Source organism: Papio anubis, chromosome 12, assembly GCF_008728515.1.
Source record: "Papio anubis isolate 15944 chromosome 12, Panubis1.0, whole genome shotgun sequence".
In the NCBI taxonomy this organism is placed as follows: domain Eukaryota; kingdom Metazoa; phylum Chordata; class Mammalia; order Primates; family Cercopithecidae; genus Papio; species Papio anubis.
In genome coordinates, this window is record NC_044987.1 from 66,944,913 (window position 1) to 66,963,439 (window position 18,527).

The 18,527-nt window shown below is 43.8% G+C and overlaps 1 protein-coding gene across 22 annotated transcripts in view; it reads left to right on the forward strand.

The window, feature by feature from the left end:
* Positions 1-18,527, forward strand: part of PPFIBP2 (PPFIA binding protein 2) — a 151,746-nt gene that overhangs the window by 124,131 nt on the left and 9,088 nt on the right. For 16 of the 22 annotated variants that reach the window (XM_031653277.1, XM_031653282.1, XM_031653276.1 and 13 more), the window contains 11 exons: positions 692-733; positions 4,868-5,006; positions 6,163-6,195; positions 6,604-6,745; positions 7,417-7,545; positions 14,334-14,484; positions 14,750-14,861; positions 15,098-15,186; positions 15,481-15,603; positions 16,778-16,903; positions 17,601-17,789. In XM_031653277.1, coding sequence (XP_031509137.1) covers positions 692-733; positions 4,868-5,006; positions 6,163-6,195; positions 6,604-6,745; positions 7,417-7,545; positions 14,334-14,484; positions 14,750-14,861; positions 15,098-15,186; positions 15,481-15,603; positions 16,778-16,903; positions 17,601-17,789 — 1,275 coding nt within the window. Of the gene's footprint in view, positions 1-691; positions 734-4,867; positions 5,007-6,162; positions 6,196-6,603; positions 6,746-7,416; positions 7,546-14,333; positions 14,485-14,749; positions 14,862-15,097; positions 15,187-15,480; positions 15,604-16,777; positions 16,904-17,600; positions 17,790-18,527 lie in introns of those variants that run through there. The other 6 variants (XM_031653278.1, XM_031653286.1, XM_031653284.1 and 3 more) reach the window with 2 other exon arrangements.

Below are 18,527 nucleotides of genomic sequence, written 5' to 3' on the forward strand. Positions count from 1 at the left end.
AGGTAAGGTCAGAGCCATGAGACAGATCAAGCCAGGGAAGATCTTGACTACTAGTCCTATATCCCTGGGGCACTTGGGGACATCATACCGATTTTTTAATGATGAATTAATGTGAATAAAGGAGATGATCCCAAGGGAAGATGTGGGATCTTCAGGATGTTGGAGAGTGAGCTGTTGTAAGAGTCTATGGAGGAGGGTTTTGTGGCTCCTTATATGGAAGTAGCCCTTGATCATGTGGGTGGACCTCATCCTGCAAGGGATAGTAGCAGGCTCTTGAGCTTGGTCATTAGAGACCAAGGGAACCTGCCCTGATAGAGACTCTTCAGTGAGCCTGTGCTGCATACCATCCCTTGGTCTCCAATAATGTTCATCAGCCTCCTTGTTGATACAGTGGAGAACCATAAAGGCTGAAGTTGGCAGGAGCCCTGGGCTTATTCAATGGCTCTGCTCCCGTGGTCACGTGTCTCTTGGTTGCCATGGTCATGTTGCTGGCAGCTGCCCAGGACATCTGTCCATGGAGTGGGATGGGGATCTTTCCTGCCATGGATGATGATTACTTGACATGAAGATGTGGAGGGAGGGGGTGAGCCTTTCAGATTTAAGCAAACAGGTAGTCCTGAGTTGTTGCTGTTTGTGAATAACACAAGTCTCTTTTTCTCCACATAAACGAAATCCTCTTGTTACTCCATAGTGTATGGATGGGAACCAGCCCTTCCCGGTGGTAGAACCCAAGGTACATTGACTTCATGCCCCATCGCCTATTTGTGCTTACACTGTTTGCTAGTATTTTAACTTAGCACGTCATAGTTTTCATAACCTTAAAATGTGCTAACTGTAAGGAGTAAGAGGGCAAGAGGAAAGAAGCAACTTTTCTCTCCCATTTTAATTTTATGTGCACTCAGCTATTTAATATGCTTTCACTACCATTATCTGTGGGACAGGATTTATTATTATCACCTCCATTTTGTAGGCTCAGATAAATTAATCTTTAACAAAGTAATCTAGATTTAATCACTGGGAAGGGGATTGCTACGATCTCAGCACACTGAAGAATGTGATAGCTGTCATCCTTTCTGGACTGATATGTCATGGTTAAAAAAACACGAGTGTATACTCAGTCCCGCTTTGATGAACAAGTCATGTTATAAAAATTTCATTAGGACTGATTTTCTCCAGGGAAGCCTGTCATGGAAGAGGATTAAGTTTTTAGGCCAGTGCACAAATGTTGAGCCCATAAAGAAATGAAGATTCATATCATTAGCATTATTTCAGCCACACCCAACGATCATTTATAACATTATATGGAAAATGTATTGTGAGGCTGATGGCATTTCCCTTCTCTGTCCCCTGCCTCCATGTCCATATGAAACATGGAGCTTCTCATTGCTTTCTGACTTCTGCCTGAGAGGGTCATTTTGTTTTCACATCCATATGGTGAGTCATATGAGGCATCTCTGCTCCTCCACATCTGTGTAAGAGAAAGATCTTTTCTGCACATCTGCATCTATGTAAGGGGCTTCTCTACACTTCCATATTTGTAGCAGTTGGTGCTTCAAGTGGGCAGCCATTCCTTGGGCCATCTGAACTGTACAGCAAAAGTCTTCTGCCTGCTCCCCTGCCCAGGTGCTCTGGAACACAGGCCCTTGAGCCTGGGGTTGGTGTGGTCCCTTTGTGAATTGAAAGGCTTCCTATGGAGACAGCTGTTAAATCGTTCAGCAGTCCCCCCTCCCACCTCAGCTTCACAGAGATTATTCGCAGGTGTTTCTAAAGCACACCTGTAAGTGACCACCTCCTCCTTTGGAAACATGCCCAGCTCACAGGCTCAAGGTTTAAGATGCCAATTTGATTACCAAGAAATATGAGTGATGTGGGACTATTTATAAAGGAAAAAATGCTCCAGATTAAAAGATTAATTCTTATATGGTTTTGACCATAATCACAATCTTATACAACCTCAGTAATTCAACATGGTCACCCCTCTCCCCTCACCCACATACACCACTGTCCTCCCCAGAACTGCTCCACAGGTGCAGAACTGTTCCACAGCCATCTTTCTGCAGCATTCCTAACTTTGGTATCTGGCCCTTGCTTAAACTGGCTCTTGCTTTCTGTGACTGAGAGCTCATTTCATTGTAAGACATCCTTTGTATTCTTTTCTACCTCTGTGAGCTTCTCTAAAATGTGCATCTGCTGATCCTGTCTCTCCGTGTCTAGCCCATGGAAAAAGTCAATCTCCTTTACTTCTGACAGCTCTGGAATTTAAGTCCCTCTTTCCCTCTCTGAGTGCTCTGTTCTCTGTGCTGAACATCACCTTCTCATGTGCATGGATCACAAGCCTTTCAAGCTGCTACTTAGTCTTCTTAGGATCAGCATTAGTTTCTCAATGTATTCTTCAAGTTGTGCCCTGGACCAGACTTGGAGTGTGATATTCTAGATGTAGTCTCACCAGCGCCTGCCTTGGTCTAAGGACTGCTCTTCTAGATTGCTGTTTCTTTAGGCCCTGGGTATGTGATATTTCCTGTGTTTTTCTCCTTATCCACTGTCCACTGTGTGCTAGGCCCTGTGGATATGTTATTTCCTGGCAAACTTGAGGCAGGAATTGTTATTCTCCATTTAGAAATGATCAAACAGAGGTCCTAAGAGGTGGAAGAGAAAGAGCTTTGTCTGAGTTGGTCTGACTCAAAGGCTAGGCCCTTTCCATTCTGGAGTGCTGCTTCTCTGTTCTAATTTAAAGCAGCTGGATAATCAGTTCTATACTACTCCCTTGGCTGGGGCTTCTGTTCCCCCACAGCCAGGAGGATTGTTCTTTTTGGAGACTGGAGAAACAGAACTGGAGTTGAGCATCTGCGTCATGTCCTGACATTGCACTGCCTTCCACATCAGTGAGTCATTTCTTCCCAGCTCTTATTCTTGGCCTGAGCAGAGCTCAGAGAGTCCTTTCCATTGTCATTGATTCCTTTTTGCTATATTTCTTATAGGTCTGGGCTGCCTTTTAAACCCCATCCTTGGGTTAGGTATGTGTTCTCTTTGCATCTCAACTCCTCAGGGAGTTCCCCGGGTGGCCCACTTGGCTCCTTGGCTGTCTCTACCCCGCCTTGAGGGAGCATACGTGATGATGCAACCAGAAACCTGTTTTTGAGAGCTCTTCCCCCCTCCCATATGTCCTATATAATAGGGAGCTTGGAGTCATGTCCTTCAGGTCTCTAAAATTTTTGAACACTACCTTCTCACAGTCAGTGGTTCCTGGGTTTGACTGCATTAGTATAATCTGAGCTAATCTGAGATGCTTGTTAAAAATATAGACATCTGGGGTGTGCTTCCAGAGGGACTGAATCAGGGACTGGGCACAGGAGGGATCTGGGAATTCATGTTGTTTTACAAGTGCCGCAGGTAATTATGAAGAGCAGCCAGCATATGAACTACCATTTGGAAACTGTGGGTCTTGACCACATGTCTGATCATGTCTAATCTTTATGTCATGGGTCATCACAAACTTGAAAATCTCATGGCCTTCCTCTCTTAAGGTTCTAGTTACTTCTCCTCTACCAGCCAGTTCTTCCAGAATTCTTTCAGAATTCAGTTTCCTCTTCCTGTATCTCTCCTTTCTGAATTATTTTTAGGGAGTTATAGTCAATGAATGAACTGAATCTCAAACAATTTCTAGGACATACATTTATAAGCAAATTGAATTGGAAATATATTGGATATTTGGCTTTTAGCTAAATGGAACTTAAGAAGATGTCTCAGTCACAGCAACCTTCCATTACTGTTCCGACTTGTCAGTTTGACATCTGTTTGTTTTTCATATTACTTTTCTTCTGGATCTAATCAGGTGATCCACAGCTGATTCCTTTAGTGACATTGCTTCAATTTCTCTTTTCTTTTATTCTCACTTTCACAGTACATTCCACTGTGTTTCTCTCGGGTTTGCAGATTTAGAGGCCATTATATGCCTCTTTACCAAATAAGTGCTATCTCCTTCCTCATTTAATCAACTTGTTTCTTTCGGACCTTTCCATGGCCAGGGTCCCCTGGCTGCACTGAGGCTCTACCTCGTGCAGACTATGATCCTAAGTTCCCAAAAGAGCTCTGTTGACATGTAGTCCTCTGGCCCATTTCTTGTTGTCACCTCCCCCAAGAGTGTGTGTATCTTTATGCTTGCCTTAACATGATGTTTTTAAAGAAGCCATGATCACAATATACGGTTTTTTCCTTCTTTTGCTCCAAATTTAAACTATAATTTCTCTTCTGTACCATAGCCGCTCTCAGGCAAGATCCATATCATTTGTACAGTTGGTCAGGCCCTCACAGAGATCTGCCCTTGCCTGGTCTGAGTAAGGGTCCCAATTAGCAGAAACACCTCTCTCCTCACCACAGAAAAGCAAATCTGGGAGAAACAGACTAGACTGAGCTCAGTTTCCTCTCTTGCAGGATTGTTATTTTACATGTATTTGTATGTATGTATGATAAAGCACTAGGCAGCTTTTATTAGAATGCCAATTTTCATATCCAAAGAGCTTGCAGAGTAATTCATGGCTGTTAATTCACTGGGTCTCTGAGCACTAGGCCAGACAGCAAAGGCCCCTTTGCAAGACAACTTCACTTCCTATTAGAGGCAGTTGCAGTCAGCCCCAGATTTGCACTTGACTCTGTCCCTGTCTTACTGTGTGGCCTTGGAAAAGTTTCTTCCTTCCTTGGAACTCTGGTCCCTTTTCTCAGACTAGCTAAATAATCTTTGAGGGGTCTTCAAGTCACCATATGTGAAAAATGTCTCTTAGAAAACAGGGAGTTGTTCTGTATCCAAGGATTTCCTAACTGAGGCTGACAGCTAAGTCGATATCTCTCTTTTTCTCTCACCTTCCAATAGGGCAGCCCTTTCTTGGTGGAGCACAAATATCCCACTTTACCTGGGAAGCTTTCAGGACCCACGCCCAATGGAGAGGCTGCCAAATCTCCTCCCACTGTCTGCCAGCCTGACGCCACGGGGAGCAGCCTGATGAGGCTGAGTGAGTGTCCAGTCCTGGTGCTGGTGGCCTCTGAGCAGCATCCTTGGCACTTTCAGTGATTGTATAAGATCCCTGCACCTACCACCACAATCCACAGTTGGAGAATGGTGGGGTGGGTGGCTGGAACAAGTTGTACCTTGGGGTGGTCCCACCTCTAGAGGCTCCCCCTGGGTGAGCTGTTTTCTAAGGTAAGCATTCTACAGTCTTAGCAAACCAGGGTGTGTGTATCCCCTACTTCTTTTCAGCTGCAGCTTTTCACCCTCATTTCCTCTCTTCTTCTCTTCCTCCTCTCGAACCCCTTCCTGTCCTTCCTAGCATTGTTTTCCCTCCTCTCAGATACGCCCTTCTACCCTTCCTGCCCCTCGCGCTTCCTTCCTCTGTCATTCTGATCTTCTCTCTCCTGCCTCCACCTTCTTCTCTGCAGCTTCCCTATTCCCAGTAGGAGGGTATAATGCACTCCAAGTGGGAGCATTTCCTTAGGCAAATGGAGTCAGTGGCCAATGGGCAAGGGTGTCGGTCTACAGGTATCCTTTTGGTGGGTAAGACCTGAAACCACAGAGGCTTTTGCTGCTTTTCATTCAAAACAAGCCATCTTTCCCCACCAGCAGCAGAAGATTCAGTGGGCCCAGGAGGGAACATTCTGGTCCTGGTAGAGTTCTTCCTGAGGCTCCTCAGCCTCAGCTCTTCTCTGAGCTGGCCTATGCATTGGCCTCGTGAAGGCCAGCTCTGCCGTTGGCTGCAGGAACTTCAGATAAGCCCTTGAATGAGTTCTAGTGACACTCAAACTGGACTCACTACGGCTTCAGATTGTTCTAGTGTGAGCTGAGTGAGCCCAGGCACCTGCACAAGAGCTGCCCGTGACCTGGAGTATTCAGCCCCTGCTGCTGTCCCTTCCTTTCCCTGGGTGTGGACACCTCAGCCTGTCACAAAGGGGCACTGGGAGCACTTGGTCCCCTCACATGAAACCTCCTCTCCATGTCAGTCACCACTCACCCCATCCTTCTCCATGGGATTATTTTTCTTTCTGTTTGAGTTTTTCTCTCTTGCTCGATGACACTCTTTTGTTTATTTCTTTGCTTTCCCGTAACTCTGTTGGGCTGGACTTTGGCCTCTCTTGTTTCTTCATGTGGCTTCTCTGCTTCTTGGTTCACTGGAGATCGTGGCCGGAGTGTCAGTGCCCCCGTATTAGGTACTGTACCCATTCCAGGTGAGATGGAGAGTGAGAATGCCTTTGTTTCCCTACCCTAACCCTCCCCCTCACCAACACTCAGCCAGGGTCCCACTACTGCCTGCATTCCTGCATCTCCCTCTGAGGAAAAAGAACAAGCTCCTTGTTGAAATAATCCACAAGTACTTTGGACCCCAAATCCTTAACATTAAAGACATTAGCTCACCTACGTTTGAAATATTGAGCACACTAATTTCTCAACAAGGAAGCCTGGAGTCCCCACTAGTCTCTGGGATCTTGGTATGGAGTTCTGCCCTGAAGGCAGAATTGGGCAGATTCTCTGGACTCCCACTGAAGGGGAGGGCCCAGGCTTGAGGAAGAAGGGTTCCAGAGGCTACATTCACGTTCATTGCCTTCTTCCAATCTCAGGAGACACAGAAAGTGGCTGGGATGACACTGCTGTGGTCAATGACCTCTCATCCACATCATCGGGCACTGAATCAGGTCCTCAGTCTCCTCTGACACCAGATGGTAAACGGAATCCCAAAGGCATTAAGAAGTTCTGGGGAAAGTACGTTGGTGCTATTGATCCTAATTATATTGCTTTGAATTTTTCTTTTTGATTGGGCAAAGAGTCTATGTAAGCCCCTGGTCCATTAGACATTGAAACAGCAGTCAGAACAGAGTGTTCATGTTTAAAGAGAAGAATCTTAGATATTTTTCAGGGCCAAGAGAAGGAGAAGTATGAAAGGCACCCATTAAATATATCCAGTTGCCTTTCGTGTCATGTATCCTAGGCACCCACCCATTCCACACACCCTGAACATAGTCTCTGCAGCTACATGGGCTTTGGGACAGACACAGAGGAGACTGTATTCTCCCTTCTTAGGAGTCAATCTGTTTTAAGAAATCCTTGAAAAATCTTTGAAAGCCAAATACTTGCTGACCCAACTGATCCACTTTGTGACATGAGGCAGAAACTGGGGCCTCCTACAAGGCATCAAACTTTGCTTTGACCTTTATAGCAAGTGACCCAATCCCAGAGGCAGGATTAGAATTGAGGCTTGAGTCTGGCGGAGGAGCTGCAATAGGTTGTGATCCTTGATCTCTAGGAAGGTACTGAGAAACAATGCTGCCCAGAGTCCCTGTGCTGGCCTGCATGGCCTTGCAAAAGAGGAGGCACAGTGACTGTAGGCTTTCCAACTATTCCATGACAGTCTCCATGGATTCTTCTCCATGCAGAATCCGAAGAACTCAGTCAGGAAATTTCAACACTGACACGCTGGGGATGGCAGAGTTTCGACGAGGTGGGCTCCGGGCGACCGCAGGGCCAAGACTCTCTAGGACCAGGGACTCCAAGGGACAGAAAAGGTAAGGTTCCCTCCAGTCCATCTACAAAAAGTTGTGTAAAATCCCAGCCCGGGTGGAGTGGGGAGAGGGTGCTTATTGTCCCACAGCCTCCAGAAATAGAAGCCAGGAATCCTTAGTGCAGAGCTTCTCAACTTGCCCATTCAACATGCATGGACGTTGCTCCATGCATGTATGCTGAGGTATGCTGAGGTAAAGATAAGAAGTATGCTGAGGTAAAGATAAGAAGCTCCCTACAGCTGGAGGTAGGGAGCTAGGGTAGAAGGGTGGGCCCTTGGGCCTCCCTGAGCACCTAAACAGTGCTACACACGTATAACCCATTCTCAGCAGTGGGTTTACACACTAGATGGATAGCCTTGGTGTAGCCAGGAAGAGCACAGATTCTAGAATCCCAGGGAATTCCTGGGAATCGCTGCTCAACCACTTCCTAGCTGTGGACTTTAAACCGGGTTATACAGTATCTCTCTCTATGCCTCCATTTCCTCACTTGTAAAGTAGATGTCAAAAACAATTGTTTCATTAAAGTTATTGTGAGGATTACATGAGCTACTACATGAGCTTTTTGCCATTCAAGAGTCAACAGCCTCTAGTATATTCGGGAAAGTGAGCCTTGTCTCTTACCTGCCTCTGGGTCAGCTCCATCCTTCCACAAAGACTGCAGAAAGATGTTGGTGGAGCTGGCCACACCTGCCACTATTTTTCATAATCCTGTGCCAAACTTTACTGTAGGATGTTAACTAAAGGGGGTTACAAAGGGATGGCACTGGAGTCAAAGTGGGAAGTTTCATGTCACTTTTCCCATCATACCTTAATACAAAAGCATAGAAAATGTTAAACTTCTCCAGAGGTGTCCCTGGTGGAAACCCTCCAGTTACTAGCTTTACCCACTTTCCTTTAATCTCCCTGCTCTGAAAAAGAGTATCTCCCCTCAAACCTGCACAGGTGAATCTTTACTACTGTGTTTTGGGGAAACCCCTTTCCATATTCTCTTCCCCAGTCAAGCAGTCCCTATAATAACATCATCTCCAGCACAGTATCTCCTAAGTTCTGAGTTACTCAGCCAAGATCAGTACTCCTGAGGGCCTTCCACAGGATTTGAATGTGACATTTTATATCCAACCAAAAAGCAAAAAGTAAGCTGTAACTCTCTTCAGTTTAGTCCCCTCAAGATTGCCGTATACCAATGGAAAGTACAGGTAGTTGCTGGTTAAGATGTGTACGGAGATGCAAATATCCGTTCTCAGAAATAATACAGTCTAGATTCCAATTAAGGAAGAAAAGCCATTTCCCTAAATGCATCATATTGTTTGCAGACCTGCATCCCCTGTGGAAGGGAGCCTTAGCTTATTTTGCACATGGATATGATACTCCACTTCCCCAGCTTGCCAAACAGGTTTCTAGTCTTACCAGGTCCTCTTGGTGCATGAGACACGGGACCTTTCCAGATCCATTTATTCTTTGAATGAATATCCCCAGACTCCAGGTACCTTGAAAAGAAACATGAGAATGTGTAGACCACTAGCTTTTACAGGCTAGAGAATCTAAGGACACAGTCTAAGTAAGTCAGAGACCAATTCAGAGCCCTTAGAAAGTGAGCCAGAGAAAGCTTACCTGTATATTCAGTAATTAGATATTCTAATTACTTAGCAATTTTCTCAATGTAGATATTACTGTTGTTTCTGATTTATGTGAGCTGAAGAAAAATCAAGCTATAGTAAGCTTGAATGATTCATCCTTGTTTGAATTCTGGCTAGTTCTTGAAGGATTGATTCTAGAAGGGGAATCATTGGGTCAGGGTATAAAAACTTTCCTAAGACCCCTCAGCATTGTCCCTAGAGTAGGAAAGCATGGTTAGGGAGCTCTCTGTATTCTGACAGTCACTTTAGGGTATGGGATGACCAGGGTCAGTAGCTTTCTTTGCCAAAGGAAAAAACTGCAGTTCCAGCCCCAAGGCTGCTTTGTGCGAATGTCTTTCTGCTTTATTAACCGTAACAGTGGATGAGAAAGGGAAGAAGTGTGAAGAGGTCCTGATGAGATTGCTTTGTTTATCGTAACGGTGCAAAATGAATTTGCTGGTGGAAAAGAAAGGCCTTTATAACTCTCAAGTAGAAATTTGATATATGTTAATGTCCCCTGGTAATATTTATAATTTCTAGATATTAATATTTAGGTGTAGCTTTAAAACTGTTGTTGCTGGTATTCTTTAGGAAAAGTACTTTGTTACTGAAAGCCTCCAGCCCCAACCATTTTTTGTTCAATAAAACAATTGATTTTTTAAAAAATATGAGAATTGATAACATTGCGTAGGCACTCTCTTTCAGATTATGGACGAACACATTTTATTTGCTTTCTTCTCCCAGGTAAAGTTTTACAGAATTACATTCCAGTCAGCACTGCTGGACAGAGTGCGCCTATTACACCCACATCCTTGTCAGCATTAAGTATTTACATTTTTCTTTTTCAAAGTTTTCTACTTTTATGAAACTCCAAATTTCCTTTTTATTGGTAATTTAGTTTTCATGGTTGTCATTTTAATTCTTTTGTGAATTATCTGCATTTTTGTTCATTATTAATGTATTTCTTATAGATTTCTAACTGTTCTCTATTAAGATATTAAGTCATGTCTAATAATTGTGACATAGTATTTTTAGGTTTGTGGCAGAATTTTACTTTTGTTTCTGATACTTTGATACATGGAATTTTTATGTTGATATAGAATTAGGTTTATCCACTTTGTGAATTCTTTCATTTTGTTTTAAATTTTTTCTGTGATTTTTAAAAACTTTGAATAATCCATTTAGGAATTATTTTAGTTTGTGAGTTTATTATGAGTTACTGTTTTTGAGAAAAAGGCAGTAAAGTATAATGTTTAAGGCAAACAGGCTCTAGAGCCACATGGCTGGATCCCATCTTTGCAGAGTGTTTTTTTCCTGAGTTGATCTACTGAGTGTATTGCCCTTCAGGATTCCAGCTTTAGGAGAGGTCCCCAATCCTACTGCTCCCCTACCTTGGACCCCTTTTTGTTTCCTTTTCCTACACGCATAGTGAGTCAGATTCATCATGAATGTAAAGATGCTTAAGCTTCAGGGACCCTCCTTTGTACGGAGCCCTTCCAGGGTCCAGAGAGAGTCTGATCATAGTGTTAACCGGGCCAGGTGTTTTGAAAATTTTGCATAAAAGAGGTATTTTAAATACAACCAGTTTTAAGACTGCTGACTCTTTTTACTGCAACTTTCCCTTGATCTATGCTTTTCCTTATAACAGATGGTGTTAGGGCAGCTGTGGGGATTTTGGGGGACTTGTTTAGGGGAAGTTAGCCTGAGGATACATGTAGTTTGGGTTTAGGGTGGGATGTGTGTGTTTGTGGTTTGCAGTCACTGCATGTTTAGTTTAGTTAGGTTTAATTCACTAGCTTTCCTACTGCACAAATGGCTTCCAGGATTTCTTCTACTTCCCATTGTGCCGATTCGCTCAGTGCTCTGTACTCACTTATGAACTGTACAATTATAAATGTGCCACGTGCTCTCCCCCTACCATGAGAAGAGCATATTTGAGAAATCTCAGCTACATCATTTGAAGTGCAATTTGAAAAGATGTTTTGGAATGTGTCAACAAAACAAATGGTTTGGCTATGTATGAAGGGCATCTTCTCTGTCATCTCCAAATTATTTCCCAGCGTGTTCAGTGGTGCCCTGGCTGAGGTGGGAGATGCTGGCACTGAGAGGAGCTGAGGAGGAGGTGCAGAAGCTGGGTCTGATTCTGTGTGAACACTTCAAGGCTTAGGAGGGAGGAGAGGAGTCACAAAACAAAAAATGGGAAGACTACTGGAGATGAGGCCCAGAGCTCTAGGTGGTTTTGAAAAGGTCAATAGGACAGAGGTTTTCCAATTATGATCTCAAAAACACTTATTTCCCCTTTAGAGCTGAAATGTTAGGTTCACAAAGACTAGGCAAAAAATAAAAGTTAAAAAATTTAAAAAAGAACTGAAAGGTCCCTTAAATATGTTTGTTTTTCCCACTTCCAAGAAACAAGGAAACAAATGAAATAAAAACCAAATAGAATATAAAACAAAAGTGATAAAATGAACATTGAAATTTGAGAGAAATTACTTTCTTACATTAAAAAACAAATTATAAACAAAAAATCCAGATCATACCAAAAGCATAATTTGCTAAGAGCAAGAGGTAAGTTTTAAACAAAAAAAGTGAATAGCCTTCTAGATTGTTGTTCATATAAGATGAATGATATGAACCCACTGGGAAAAGGTTGAAATTTCTTGCTGAGTTTACATGATATACTGACAGTGACAAAGATAACATAAAACTTATGTACTGCCACAAGGACATAGACAACACATGAGTTAAATGAATACTGTCAATTCAAAGAATGTTTAAGATTAGCCATAGCATTAGAAAACTTGAATGCATTATAGTTTTACAACTGACATATAAAAGACATTTGATAGAGGCCTTTCTAAATTTAAATGATTCTAAAAATGTACATGACCATACCAGTTATAAATTGTGAGACAAAACTTTTTAACTATTATCATAAAAGATAAATATTGATCATGTTAGAAGACTAAATCAACCATCTGTTGTCATAGAAAATATTATAAAGTTGTGGACATATAAAGAAGCAGTCAAAGAGTATCCACCCAAAATATGAGAGTCAAAAAGTACTATAGCTGGATACAGTGGCTCAGACCTGTAGTCCCAGCTACTTGGGAGGAGGCAGGAGGATTGCTTGAGCCCAGGAGTTCAAGGCTGTAATAAGCTATGATTACATCACTATACACTCCAGCCTGGGCAGCAGAGCCAGACCCCATCTCTAAAAATAATTAATTACTAAAACCCTGTCTCTAAAATAAATATCCCATCTCTGAAATAACAAATACCCTGTCTCAAAAAAGAATCAAACTATAGAGGTATCTCAAGCTTTTATATAATAAAATATTTCTACATTTTGTGATTTTTTTTCAGTTTTGCAAAACTTGCAATTTTTGTGGCTTGTTTTCTAATTCTAAATATTCCCTTTGTTTCTAATTACATATTCAAATTTTATACTTTTTTTGAAGAGAAAATTTGTAAGTTCCAGGCCTCGTAAAACATTTTCAGGACCCATGAAAGCCCAGGTTCCAGATTATGATTGATCAGTCCCTGCCACAGGGTATAGATCATCTCTAGCATTTGTTCTAAAATGGGGCATTCTTATCATGCTTATCCTTTAAGGAATTCCCTCACTTTAAGAACAGCTCAACCAGGCATGTAAAAAAATACGTTTTAATCTAGTATGTTAGGGCTACTTTGAAGGACTCTTTCTGGTCTTTGAAGGAATATCTAATCTTCAATATTCTATAAATCCTCATTTATGAACATAAAGTTGCTCTGTCGAATCCCCCCCTAAAAAAAATGACTCTATTGGTATTTTTAGTGTGCTATTATATTCACACTTTAAATGAAAAATGGATGTCTTTAAGAACTGATGGCTTTATAAAACCCAGTCATCCTGTGTAGGAACATAATCTAGCTTTTCATTTATTCATGTCCTTTCTTATGTTGCTCAGTTTACTGTTGTAGTCAATACCTCTCCCCACCCCCGCAGTCCCCACACATAATCACACAAGGCCAAACATCTCTTGTTAAGGCAATTCCTAGACGTTTTATAATGTTGGTTGCTATGAGTGGGATTTTTAAATTGTTTTAACAGCATTAGTATCTGTGCATTGATGGTATTAGAAAATTGTTGATATTTGTATTGTAACATATATGTTACATATGTTTATATGTGCATTTCATAACTGGCCATCTTACTGAGCTTTCTTGGGTTTTCTAAATGGGCAGTCCTGTCATCTGTAAAGAATGGCTTTATTTCTGCCTAATAGCTATACTTCTTGTTCTTATTTATCTCTAATACTGGCTATGACTCTCAGACCAGTGTTATTAGCACTGATAAAAAACATATTGTCCTTTTATTGAATTTAATGTGAATGTTCCTCTTGTTTTGTTAATAAGTAATGTGTTAGCTGTTGTTTGGAAAGTTTTTGCTTTTAGTTTTTGGTGTGTGTGGTTTTTTTGTTTGTTTGGTTTTTTTTTTTTTTTGAGACGGAGTCTCGCTCTGTCGCCCAGGCTGGAGTACAGTGGCCGGATCTCAGCTCACTGCAAGCTCTGCCTCCCGGGTTTATGCCATTCTCCCGCCTCAGCCTCCCGAGTAGCTGGGACCACAGGCGCCCGCCACTCGCCCGGCTAATTTTTTGTATTTTTTAGTAGAGACGGGGTTTCACCGTGTTAGCCAGGATGGTCTCGATCTCCTGACCTCGTGATCCGCCCGTCTCGGCCTCCCAAAGTGCTGGGATTACAGGCTTGAGCCACCGCGCCCGGCCTTTTTTTTTTTATGTTAAGAGAACTGACCCTCTTAAATGCTAAGAAAACTAGTTTTCTAAGCATTTTCCTAAAAAGATGATTCCGCCTAATGAGGCCACAGTTCTGGGCTTGTGTCATGTATATGTGTGTATGTGCACCCAGGACATGTGAACATGATCTCAGGAGGGTCATACAGGCTGCCCCATTCTCTAAGTAGCCTGAGATTTGAAATTCAGATCTTAGGTTATTAAGAAAACTCTAGGGTCTTCCTCCTATGAGTGTGTTGTAGTGGAATTTTGTTCAACAGAATCTCACGATGGAAGTTGTTTGTTAAAAAACAGGTTTTTTGTTTTGTTTTGTGAGACATGATTAGATTCAGAACCTCAGGCTCTCCCACTAACAGGAATATGCTGTTTTCCTGCTTCCCAGTGACGCCAATGCCCCCTTTGCCCAGTGGAGCACAGAGCGTGTGTGTGCATGGCTGGAGGACTTTGGCCTGGCTCAGTATGTGATCTTTGCCAGGCAGTGGGTATCTTCTGGCCACACTTTATTGACAGCCACCCCTCAGGACATGGAAAAGGTAAGGGCTGAGCTTGGGGAGAGGAGGCGCCCATTTCTTCCCAAACCAATGCATGGGGAGGGCAGGGTCCGCCACTCCTGTCACACACACAGGAGGATGGATGAAGGAGGGTGATAGTCCCTCTGTAGCTGCAGGTTGGCATCCCAGGGCACGGTGCAGAGATCCACTGCCATACTCTCAGAGCATCTCCACCCACACACAGCTTTCTCTGAGGACCAAATTGCCTGCCAAAATTTCACATGTGGTCTTCATCTTTTAATTTCAGGAGCTAGGAATTAAGCACCCTCTCCACAGGAAGAAGCTTGTTTTAGCAGTGAAAGCCATCAACACCAAACAGGAGGAGAAGTCTGCACTGCTAGACCACATTTGGGTGACACGTAAGGACAAGGCATATATATATTAAGTATGTCTCTGGCAGCAACTAAGGGTAGAAAGAACTTCCCTGTTAAATGGGTACCTCAAGGACAGCTGTCTCCTTGTAAAAGGCAGAGGAATTACTAAACTTTTGGGGGAATAACACGAACCTCAAAATATAATTTGCTCCCCTTTTTTTTGCATCTACATTCTCTGATTCTCATGAATCCTGACACTTCTGGGGTTTTTGTATTTGTAGGGTGGCTTGATGATATTGGCTTACCCCAGTACAAAGACCAGTTTCATGAATCTAGAGTTGACGGACGAATGCTGCAATACCTAACTGTGGTGAGGACTTTTTCTTTCAATTTCAGTTGTCCCTGTGAGCACTCAGCTCACATGTACCCATAGTGGTCATTTTAAACTTGATTCCATATATTCTTAAGGCCTTGAAATAGTATCATTTGTCACAAAAGAGGTCCCAAGTAGCAGAGTACAAACCACTGTGATAAGCTATTGGTGTCTCCGCGTGCACCTTCCTGAGATGTGGTTGACTTGTCTATGTTTGGTCTCGTAAGGGACATCAGAGGTCTTTTGTCACTTTGGAAACTCTGGTGTATCAACCAAACTTTCCTCTTTCAGAATGATTTACTTTTCTTAAAAGTCACCAGCCAACTACATCATCTCAGCATCAAATGTGCCATTCACGTGCTGCATGTCAACAAGTTCAACCCCCACTGCCTGCACCGGCGGCCAGCTGATGAGGTGAGACCACAATAGTATCTCTCCAGGTAGCCCTGAACCAGGACCTCTGAAACATCGACCATGAGCAAACAAGAATGACATCATAAAAGCACTGTTTTTTGGATCATGGTGCCTGGGATTCTTTTGTTTGCTTGTGCTTCCTGGTGCCCCAAACACCCATTACCTGTACTTTGTGTCTCACTGTAGCCATAGACCTCTAAGCTCCCACCCTCCACTGGGGAGACACGTGCTATAAAGTCATCATAGTGATTAAGGGAGATGAGTATATGGTGCAAAGGAGAGGGAGACAGAAAAAAAAAATGGAAAGATGGGTGTCACAGTAGAAGAGAAGAGACAGAGGAGAGGGAACAGGAGCCCATAGAAGCTAGACATTTCAGAATAGGTATCCCTACTTCTAGATCCAAAATTAACTGACTTCCAGGCCCAGGTACAAGGGATCCATGAGCAGTCTTGCTACAGAAGAAACAGTATAGGAAAATAACAGCACCCCAAGTCATGAAGAAATAACTGATTATGTTCCACGAACTTTGAAGTTCTTGGTGGACCCTCAAACTGAAGATTGTCAGTCACATCCTATCTCCTCTGTTCCTGGGAACTAGGTCTAACCTTGATATAAAATTAACTCAGCTTCCTAGGCTGTTACCTTTGCCCTCTATCTCCTATTTTCTCCTTATTCAACCAACATGTTTTGAATGTCTTGTATATGTCAAGCACAGCGCTGTGCATTTTTAAGACCACAGTGCTAGGTGAGAGCACTTAGGAATAAGTATCTTAAGGTGTGCTCCCCTAAAATTGTTGGCCATGCCAGGGAGATCTTTCATCTGTAAACCACTTGGATTGTAATTGACAGTCATCTTTAAAGTTCTATTGAATCACTGAAAGAATAACTATAATGTCCTCATTTATTTGTCTCAAAGTTAGCCAGAAAATGAGGGAGCAACAGAATTCTGGATTCAGATATCTCAGTGTGGAAGATCTTGCAAGATTCAGTGGGAGCTCTGTTTCCTGGAAACTGGGGAGGCTGGTGCTCTGGCAGATGGGGTGGGTCACTAAGCTTGAGGGTCTTCTATTGTTGTGATGCGTCTGGGGCAGGGCTACTTACAGGGGCTGACTCCACAGAGGACCACGGTGGGACCTATTAAGCCTAACTTCCTCACTTTCCTCCCTCTGACAGAGTAACCTTTCTCCTTCAGAAGTTGTACAGTGGTCCAACCACAGAGTGATGGAGTGGTTGCGATCTGTGGACCTGGCAGAGTATGCACCCAATCTTCGAGGGAGTGGAGTCCATGGAGGCCTTATTGTGAGTGGCTCTCTGGCCTAGCCCACCTGCCTTGGTGCAAATGGGATATTCAGAAACTTATTTATTAAGGACAAGACATAAAATCTAACAAAAAAAAATAGGTACTTCATCTGAAGCTCTTGCATAATTTGACATCTCAAAGTATTTTGATAACTTGTCCTTGAGAATTAATATACCTCATGGAAGCAAGATGCCTTCTGGCAGCACCTCCTTGGCATGAGACCTGAGGATTCTAGGTCAATGGGCTGCATGAAGACCAACGCTTACAAGGCAGATCTGCCTGTCCCTGAGTGGGGCTGGGGAAGGGACTGGGAAGCCATAAAAATGCAGCTTCCCACTTGCTGCAATATGATTCTTATCACTACTCAGATCTGTCAGTGACAAAGCCAGAGGGGAAATGAGGAAGTGTGGTGGCTTGGATGTCATCCAGAGGAGATCCTGAGAGATAGCCTTACCAAAGAGGTCCCAGTTCTCTGCTGCTCTGTGAAAACAAGGTGGTCAGTCAGCAAATGTGCTAGTGTGTGCTCAGAGTCAGGTCCTGTGCCAGCCAGTGAGAGGAGTGGGACTCAGAACAAGTGACTGAGCTCCTGCCCCTGCTCTGGAGGTGCCCCCAGCCCAACAGGCCAATCTCTCGGCATCCTCCCCTCGAGCCATTTGTATTTGCTCCTGGCCAGGTTTGTTTCTGGTTCCTTCTTAGATCCTGGAGCCGCGCTTCACTGGGGACACCCTGGCTATGCTTCTCAATATCCCCCCACAAAAGACGCTCCTCAGGCGCCACCTGACCACCAAGTTCAATGCCCTGATTGGTCCAGAGGCTGAACAGGAAAAGCGAGAGAAGATGGCCTCACCAGCCTACACACCACTGACCACCACAGCCAAAGTCCGGGTGAGTTGCAGACCCTTTCTGAGTGGGCCCTGGGCTGCCTCCTGGCCCTCAGGCAGCACAGCACCTGGCTCGATGCCCGCAGCCAGAGCAGCATGCGCAGCCTGGACAAGGAGGATCTTGCAGCTTCTGCTGTGGTCTTGTGGTCTGTTAGGCCAGTCTTTGTTAAGCCAGTTCTCCACCAGTTTTGAGTCCAAGGAAGACAGTGCAGGTTTCTTTACCTAGAAAATATGTTCAGGAAGCACCTATCCTCAGGTGACTTAGAGCTCACCCTCTACCCCATTGCTGCCGTGACTCATCTTGCGGAGCAGAAGTGCTCCGAGTCTGGCTTTCCTTCGGTCAGGCCTGCCTGCGTGCCGCAATGCCGTGGGATCTTGGCCAAAGCTGTCCTGCTGACATAGGAAGTGTTCCCATTGGAAGCTGGTTCCATTTGTCTTGCTTTGTGACGTGGCCAGCACACAGATACCCAGAGGTCCCAAGGTCTTCCAAGCACCAACACTACTCACTGGGGCTCCCAGAATCCCACAAAGCCCTTTAGACCTGCCTGAGCCACAGCATCCTCAAACCACATTCTTCCCAGACTAAAGACCCACAGGCAACCTCTGGAGGCCAGGCTGGTCCTATCCCTGGTAGTGTTGAGGCTTCATGCCCAGCTATAACTCAGGCACAGACCTCGTTCCCCAAGGGAGCAGGACAGGAAGTATGTCTGGGGGAGTCAAGCAGAAACAGTGCTGTGTGACG